This window comes from Rhopalosiphum maidis, chromosome 3 (genome assembly GCF_003676215.2).
Source record: "Rhopalosiphum maidis isolate BTI-1 chromosome 3, ASM367621v3, whole genome shotgun sequence".
NCBI lineage: Eukaryota > Metazoa > Arthropoda > Insecta > Hemiptera > Aphididae > Rhopalosiphum > Rhopalosiphum maidis.
The window spans coordinates 73,207,610-73,217,321 of NC_040879.1; the positions used below are offsets into that span (position 1 = coordinate 73,207,610).

The 9,712-nt window shown below is 24.9% G+C and overlaps 1 protein-coding gene across 1 annotated transcript; it reads left to right on the plus strand.

Annotated features, from left to right (window-relative positions):
- Nucleotides 1–247: 247 nt before the first annotated feature.
- Nucleotides 248–2,964, plus strand: LOC113558350. The gene is made up of 6 exons (XM_026963808.1): nucleotides 248–353; nucleotides 1,112–1,326; nucleotides 1,475–1,660; nucleotides 1,723–2,018; nucleotides 2,074–2,225; nucleotides 2,291–2,964. The coding sequence occupies exons 1-6, from the start codon at nucleotides 290–292 to the stop codon at nucleotides 2,962–2,964; spliced, it is 1,587 nt and encodes a 528-aa protein (XP_026819609.1). The 5' UTR covers nucleotides 248–289.
- Nucleotides 2,965–9,712: the final 6,748 nt, after the last annotated feature.

Below are 9,712 nucleotides of genomic sequence, written 5' to 3' on the forward strand. Positions count from 1 at the left end.
GTACTATAATTTAGACCAAAGAAGAGAAGATCTCGATACATCTCGTTCTATTCAAAATACCTATAAAATTATTTGTCACGAAATTTAGTTAGTTAACAGTCATCAAATCTTTATTGCGTATATTAGTAATCTAAAATGTAAATAATGAAATTATTGTGTTATTGTGTTTGATTTAATTACTTTTTTTTTCATTTTATGGTTAACTTATAATATTAATTCTTTTTTTACATTATTAAAACCTCCTTAGGTGATATACTGGTACCCATAGGGATTCTTCGAAGAAGAAAAAATGGATCTTGTACATTTTAAAACACTAATACCTCAATCTTCATTAGGAAATACTGGAGAACAGGGTAAGATATAATTTAAATACAATTTCTTTTTAAATTGATGTACTTACATGTCTTTAATAATTTATGAAAGCAGTAATTTTAAATACTTGTGGCGGATTGCATATATGAACAACAAAACAATAATCATTTTCATGTAATCCGGCTTTAGTTTGTATAAGGACTATTATACTTATAAGTTATAATAAACTACCATCAACTATTTTCCTATAAAAACACTGAGAAATTGTATTAATTTTAAATCAAATGTGATGTACTTAAGAACAATATTACTGGTATTTATTTGAGAATTAGATTTTATGGAATAATTTACTAAATTTACTAGCAGTATTACATAAAATATTATAATATTAGTAAAATTGATTGTGCATAATTTAAAACGATATACTGTTGAAACTAAATGAATAGGCAAAATTTAAATATTTTATTATTAGTTATAATTAATGTTTGATTCTATGCCCCAACTATTTGTGTATAGCAGTGCTTCCTGTTCAAGTATAAACACTTTATTATGAAACCAATCCATAAAATAAGTTTAGACTATATAAGTACTTTTATGTGCATAGTATAATAATGGAATGTATTTAAATTTAATTTTGTGATTGACCGTCATTTCCAATCATCAATAAAGAAAGTAAATTCAGATTTATGACGACGACAGGGAATGTGGTTAATTAAGTTTCTACTATATTATGATATATCTGTATATTAAATTTTTTTATATTATAACTATGTGTTTTATTCTTTCAATTTTCCCTCAGGAACTACTGGGGGGCAGTCGGTCAAATTGTTGGCAAATTATTTTCCAATCACTTCAAACACAAATTGGTGTTTGTATCAATATAGAGTTGACTTCAGTCCTGAACAAGATAGAAGTAGAACTAAAAGAGGGCTATTATGTCAGCATCGAGAACATTTAGGAGGATATTTATTTGACGGAACAATGTTGTTTTCTGAAAACCGATTTGATCCACCCGTAAGTAATTGTTGTTAAAAGTCAAATAAAAAAATCGATTAATTTATTGGTAGCCACTAAATTAAGTTTATGGATATTTGTTAGTTAATGTTTAATAATTGTTTAAGGTACCCAATATAAGAATGTTAATTTTAATATTTTTGCTTAGACTTTTGAACTTACATCTAAGCGTCTCCAAGATGATCAAATGGTTGTCATTACAGTGAAATTCACAAATATAATAAAGACAAATGGTTATGCCAACATTCGAGTGTTCAACTTACTTTTGCGTAATTGTCTCCCACATCTAAAACTAACGTTGACTGGAAGAAACTTTTATGATCCAGCTGCCAAAGTAAATTTTTATTCTAAAAGTATTTAATTCATTATTTTTCTGACTTCTTATAATTGTTTTAGGTGGCTCAATGTAAGTTTCAAATTTTTCCGGGTTATGAAGATAGCATTTTTCCCACGAATGACAGCAGAGCCAATACATTTTTAATGTTTCTTGAACAAATAATCAATGAATCAAATAGGTATAGTGGTGCTGGTTTGTCAAAGCATTTACGTGCTTTACCAATGGTCACCTCTGAAATTTCGAAGTATTTGGTTATTTTAGCTGCAAAAGACTGTTGTCAAGAAGTCGATGTATTTGCTCAATCACTTGCAAGGGCTGCACAAGGAATTAAATTTTCATTACCAAAGCCTGTCATGTAAATATTTATTAATGTATTTTTTTTTTAAAAAACTCACAAGTATAATTTTTAGAGTTCCCATGAATGACAGCAGAGCCAAAACATTTTTAACGCATATTGAACAAGTAATCAAAGAATCGAATCCATCATTGATTTTATGTATCATTCCATCAATATATGGTGATGTCTATGGATTGATCAAAAGAAAACTATGCACTGTATCAGGTATATTTTTGGTGTATATATAAAATATTGTTGCATGTGTATTTATTATAAACATTTGTTTTTAGTACCATCCCAAATAGTGCTGTTGAGAAATGTGAAAAAGAACAATATTTCAGTTTGCAAAAATATCGCTTTACAAATAAAGTACAAACTGGGTAGTGTTCCTTGGCAAGTTTCTACACCAAAAAAAGTTGAACTTTTTTCGTTAGTGTCCGATATTAGAAAAGGTTTAGAAGTAAGCCAGAAATCGTTAAAAAGAAAAATATCTAATTTGATTCAAAATAACACTAATATTGAGATAATTAAACCTAAATTTGTAAAATATAGTGAATCTTCTCCTATACCAATTATTGATTTAACTATAGACAGTCCACCAGATGTGATGGTTTCAAGATCATTAAATAGTGAAATTACAGGTTTTACTTATCACAACACTGCTATTGAGATGACTGAGTCCAATATAACTGAGTATCATGAACCTTCTACTTCAGCATTAAAATCATCTATAAATGAAATAACTCTGTTGGACAATAATTTATTATTGCAAAAAGCAGTTACTATTCCTTTGTGCAAGGATGCTTCATCAAATTCAATGCTACTTATGTATAAAGTAACTGGAAGCGACGAGTGGACGAACTCTGGCAAAGTAACGGTTTTCGATGAAACAGGTTCAAGCAGATCTTATTTTTTACCCGTTGCCGTAAAACGAATGTCAATATCAAATAACCATTCACCGTGACAATATCCAATGTTAAATAAGCTGCTTACAAATTCTAATACAATTGGTTAAAAGAAATGTATTAAATACACCCTTCATTCCTGTAAGTCATTTATATATTAATACTAAATACATATTAATTTTGATATTTATAATTAATAAATGTAATGTACAAATTGTCCTAATGGTTTAGTCATCCTATTTTAGGGATAGCTAATTTTTTTAATGTTTTGTACAAAAAATTACCCTAGTTTTTATTTTGTTCCTTAATGTTATTTAACTATAAAAAATATTATAAGAAAAATAAAAAAATGTATAACTTTAAATTTATTTATTGTATTTATTTAGTAAATAAATAAGAAATTTAATTTTTAAAGAAATAACAATACTTAATTCTTTATTAATTGACTTGATAAAGTAGTAAGTAAAATAAAAAGTATAAGGTATTAAATATTTTAATGTTTTGCCTCAATTTTTTTCATGGACATTTTGGGACACTTGCAAAAGATATGCCGAATCTATATTACATTTTTTACTTTAATTGATACTAAAGTATACACTGTTCATATTATTTTCATCATATTTTTACATAATATAGTATATTAATAAGTTAGTAGTTATTACCTATCAATACTATTTGTTAAGCATTAAAAAATGTAGGTAATTACCTATAATTTAAATAATATGTATACAAAAGACAATATCGAAGTTCATCAAAGTAGGTATGGGTCAATATACAGTGGATTCTGGATAACCTGAACCTCTATAAGTGGAATTTTCGATAACTCGAAGGAATGCACTTGAATTTTATTTTCGCTCCCAATCGATTCGAGTTATTGTAGTAGTTTGAATTTTATTTTTATTTGCTACTGGCTAGTGTTTAGGTATATAAACAATAGCGTATGTAACCTGGGTATTTTGTATTTTATTTTATGTAAGTGTAAACATGGATTAGATTTACTAAATATTATAAATTACAATGTACTTTAATATTATATCTGAGATAAATGTTACTAATAATATATGTTTATAATAGGTTCCTATATAAACTCAATGATATATCTACATAACTTGATGGAAATGTCATATGAAATTGTTCTGAATATTATTTTATATTTATATCTGTCGTAGGCCATATGGAAAATTAGTTTTTTTTCAAAAAGACTAGGATCTTTGCAATGGTGTAGCCCGTTTGTGAACTACTATTATTTAATCAAACAGCCTGCTGTTTTTCAGGCTCATTGCATACAGACAAACAGCAGTCAGGCCTTTTAATAACTACAATCATTTTATGGTAAAAACTATTTTAATTATTTTATTTTAAGGGTTATTACTTATTAAGTTTGTGTAGTTGTTGACTATTGAATTACTAGTTTAATTATATATTACTAGCAAAAAAAAAAATATGTAACATTTTTATTTGGACGGACCTTGCGAGAAATGTGTCAAGTCAAAATGCTTATTTTTCAAGAGAAGAAAAAAACTTTTTATTCATTAATTTTCGTTTTTAATTTGTTAGAATAGTTATTTCTATTTCATAGACATAATAATTTTCAGATTTTCATTTAACTTTAAATCTTAAATCATTTTAAGACTTTTATAAGTGACTTGACATTAATGACACTATCAATATAATATGATAACAATCCAACAACTAGACAAATAGTCATAAACTGTACAAAACTAATAAATAATAAGTAATAAATAATAATGTTATATATTATATTGTACTGTGTTATTATCAATAACCCTTAAAATAAAATAATTAAAATGGTTTTTACCATAAAATGATTGTAACTTCAAATAAGTATAAAAAGAAATAGTGTGATAAGAATTTTAGAAATTAAATAAAAATGTTCGCTATAAAATTGAAAATATTTTTTAATTTAGTGAGATATTAACAAATGATTGAATAATTTATTTATTGAAATCGGGACCATACTTTACTACGGTAGAGGTAGCATAGTAGCATATTTTGCAATACTACATGCAACGTATTCGTATTACTACACTTCAAAGTCATATCATAAAGTATTTATCATTTTAATAAAATATATAAAATAAAACGATACAATACCATAAAATGATTGTAGTTTTTAAAAAGCCTAATTGCTGTTAGTCTGTATGCAATGAGCTTGAAAAATAGCAGGCTGCTTGGAAAAAAGTAGTTCGTAAATGGGCTACACCATTGCAAAGAGCCTAGTCTTTTTACAAAAAAACTTATTTTCCATGGGCTATGACATATATATATATATATATATATATACATTGATTCTCTAAGTGTGATCACACAATTTTTCATGTGATAATGAATTTTTTCAAACTCAAATTTTTATAATTAGTAAGCAGATGTACTAAGGATTGTATTTTTAAATAGGATTTTTATATCATTTAAAGAATTTCTTAAGTAATGAAAACTTTTAAATTATTTTCATAAATAAAAAACCATACTATTTTACTTTCAATTGTGAAGCATTTTTTTTTTAATACTTTTTTTATTGATGTGCTTATCTAAATCAAAATTCAAACAAGTAGTGCAATGATGTATAGTTTTTGAGTTAATCAATACTAAAAAATATAAACTATAATATTTACTCTAGTATTTTTGTACTCGGGCAGTTTTTATAAATTATAAAAAAGTTGACAAAGAAGATTTTTAATAATATCTACAATAAAATTATAATAATATTTTAGTCAATTAAATATAGTTAAACATAAATAATGAACATAATAATTTATTTAAAAAAAATATCCTTGGGAAATATATTGTATGTTAGTACGAGTTCTTAAGCCCGTTACAAAATGTAAAATTTTTCTACAACGTAGTATATTTATGTTTTTTAAATACTTTATACACTTTTATAAAATATTATTTTTTTGTTTTATTAAATATAATAAACAGGGCTCATAAGTTCATGTACATAGATAACTCTTAAATAAATGCGGGTTAGGTTAGATATGCTCCTAATACTTCTTTATTATCAACTTAATATTTAAATATGCAGTAAAAAACTTTTAAATTAAATTAAAATTATATAAAAAGAAAACACTTGTACAATCATACTAATATAAAATTATCAAGTTACAAGTATATACAAAATAAAATATCATATCAACCTATTAAATCTTATTATATTACCTTGTAACGAGTTTCTTTGTTACTATAATAGGAATATTATAAATGCCTAACTGGAAAAGGTAAGCTAAACATTTTAATTGATGGATATAAATAAAGGGAATTCAATGTAAGTACTAAAAAATGTGGTAGTACTTAAGTATCAAATACCGGTGTACCAATAAAAATAATTTTGGTACTCTGCTTTTCAATGAAAATGTTAAATAATTATTGACATGCTTGATAATCATGAGGTAATATTGCATTATTGCTGATAATATCGTTGATACGCAAATTATTAATTCCCGTATTAAAGGGAAATGCAAAATGATTTATAAACAAGGCTGAATAAATAATTCGAGCTGAGCTTCAAACCACCGAAAATGATATTGAACTTGAGCATTTTGATTTGAGGTTATGGAGAAAAAGTATGTACGTAAGTATGTTTTGTCGTAAGAATATGCATAAAATTTCAAAAATTTTAGAATAATCAAAAGTTAAAACATTTGATAAACTCAAAACATTATAGCTATAGCCTATAAGTAATGCTGGTGAATTATTTTGTCATATGGAAATAATTTCAAGTCCGATAATGTTTAATTATGCTACTAATCATGAAATATTAATAATAATATAATTATTATCACATATGTTATATATTATAATATATCAAAATGGTTTTTATATACCTATAGTGTATAGTTTTTCGACTTAAAAATCAACTCAAACAAGTCAAACATATATATATATATAATATATGACTTACAATTGTAAAATTGTGTTTGAAATTGAAGGTATAATGTATAAAATATATTTAACTATCATTGGCTAAATCAACTGTTTATTTCAATTTTGAAAAATGCTCATACCTTAATAAAATTAACATAATGAAAAAATAAATTACGAAAAGAGCAAGAAAACAACATTTGTTATTTATAACGGATACTTGGGAAAAGTTAAAAAATAATAAAATATCAATGAATAATTATTTGCCGACTAACAGACTAGATATGTTTTTTTGCTAGTCACTAAAATCCATTTTGTTAAGTACAATTACATATTAGAAAAAATATGATTGTGATTCATATGTTTTAATAATTGTGAATGAAAAAAAAAATCGTAATTTTTGTTATTTTTATATTACACAATTTTCCATTCCACAACAAATTATTAAGATTGGCTTGGTTATAAATTGTTTTTTTTCTAAATGATAAATATAGTATATTATATTATATTATACTAAGATATCATAGTCAAAATATTATTTGTTGTCGATTTTATATAACATATACCAAATTAAACAAGAAAGCCTTGATTTTTCACCATATTTTGATTATTTTATAATTTTATCTGAACTTTGACTCGGTGTAAGGCAATACGATATAGTAGGGAGGTAGGAACCTAATAAAGATAATATTCTCAAAAAAAAGTGATATCGGCGTTGGACATTGGTATTTATATTTATGTTTCATTATAATTCGTATCGTGTATAGAGTGAACATGTCACGTGTGATTATTAAAGTGAATATCAAAATTCAAAAGAAATGCCTAACTCCAAGGTTAGGTCCAAAATCCATTTTTTAAGTACAATTACATATAAGAAAAAGTATGATTGTGATTCATATGTATTAATAATTGTGTATGAAAAAAAATCTTACATTAAAACATGTTGATGATGTCAAGATACATTCAATTTAGAAAAAAAAATGTTTAATCACGCTAACGATGATAGTTTGTTATCAAATAATTCGGCTGTTATTTATCCTATCTCCTATAATAGTTATTAGTTACTCATCACCGAGTCGCGTCCATAATTATTATGTATTACAATAATATTTATTATACTTATTGTAAACTGTAAGTTATTTCTATGGTCTATCATTCAAATATATCAATTTATAAAGTATTAAAATAATAAAATTGTAAATTAATACTTGTGTTGAGCTATATATTAATAAATAGTATAAAAGATTATAAAACAAAAACACAGAAAAATTGTTTATTTAAATAAATTAAAAGTAAGATGAAAAAAATTAAACAAATTTCGTTTGATATACATAAAAAACATATCACTCAAATTTCAGCTTTAATTATTACTTTTGTTGTATGAACCTCTTTTTATAAGAAGACTAATTAATGATTTAATGACTTACATTAGACTTACACATTTACACATTTTAAAGACTGTTATAAAAACACGTTAATATATTATTATTTTACTGTGATTTATTTTATATTTTATAATATACAGGTATATGCATAACTTATTGCATTTTTTAATAATAAATGTTTAAGAGTAACGTCAAAGTTTTAGTACATTAGGAAAAAGATACTGTATTTACTTCAAAAATTATAATCGTTTAAATATTTCTTTTTTTCATTTCTCAAGTTAATTATTTCTATCAGGTCTGGTAGTAGCGTAATTTCGTTTAGCAAACTGCTCGTTGAATAATATTTTGGTTGTCGCCAAAAGCATGCCTATAGACAAATTGTAGTACAAGCACACTCCTGAGAAACGAAAACAGTTTTATAAATAAACAACCCCTGTCATCACTGCTAGTATTTTTATTTTTTAGACAATGCTTATATGACTATAATACTTGCAACTTCTTGCATTTGATTTATCACCGGAAATGAATGTCATCCAGATATGTATACAAAGTGCGTGCTGAACGTTGCCAAATGAAAAATGTTCGCCAATCTACTAGGTTAATTCTCTCAGATACCCTCGATGGCATATTTAAATCACCGAGCAACACAATAATCGTTTACAAAATTTCTTTTTTTCATTAAATTCGTGAAGATTCTATATTTGATAAATATTGGTAAAACATTATCTTAAACAGTTATGTTTTGGTGGTGTTTAATAATTTATAATAAATTAACAAAATTTTTTCTTCATTTAAGTATGCACAAACTGTAATAAAGTTGTAATCAACAATATGGTTTTTTTTTTATATATAAACCCTGTTTGTGCTGTGTTACTCGAACCCGTATAACTGGTATTGTAGTATGAACAGTATTTTTTATTTAAACAAAAAACACTTTCAATGAATTTTCTGAAAGAAATCAAAACTGGTCGATTTCGATATCTCTGCATATTATTTATTATGTAAGAGTGAAATAAAAATATAAACGTTTGAAAAGTAGGACCTGATGTATATAGGTATACACTGTCACGTTCCGTTAAAATTTACTCATTACCTGAAATAATGGAGATATCAAAATTATGGTTTTTTTTTTTTAACTCGCAAGGACCAAAAACTCGTATTTTCATTAATTATGTTTGGTACAAAAGTTAAAAAATAATTTTTATTTAATTATTTTTATAATATCAAAGATAGCCAGGCTTTTGTAGAATTTTTTTTTTTGAAAATTTAATGCTTCAACATTTAACATTGTGATTTTTAAATATATTTTTTTATTTTAGACTCTAATATTGGCTGAAAAACGCTCTCCACTGTAAACTATTTTAAATCTCCACTGCGATATTGCGATAATATACACTCTGTGAAACCAAGTTGATAATAATTATATTAATTTCTTAAATATACATATTATTTTTATATTTCTAAAATAACAGTAATCGAATTCAGTTGAAGTTTAGTATATAAATATTTTATCGTATTTTATCGTAACAAATTACAATGACAG

Excerpts from the sequence above, each read along its gene's own strand:
- LOC113558350 (XM_026963808.1), top strand. The coding sequence starts at position 290 with ATGGATCTTGTACATTTTAAAACACTAATACCTCAATCTTCATTAGGA. Across the intron at positions 354-1,111 it reads AGGAAATACTGGAGAACAGG|GAACTACTGGGGGGCAGTCG; the intron begins GTAAGATATAAT and ends ATTTTCCCTCAG. Across the intron at positions 2,226-2,290 it reads AAAACTATGCACTGTATCAG|TACCATCCCAAATAGTGCTG; the intron begins GTATATTTTTGG and ends ATTTGTTTTTAG.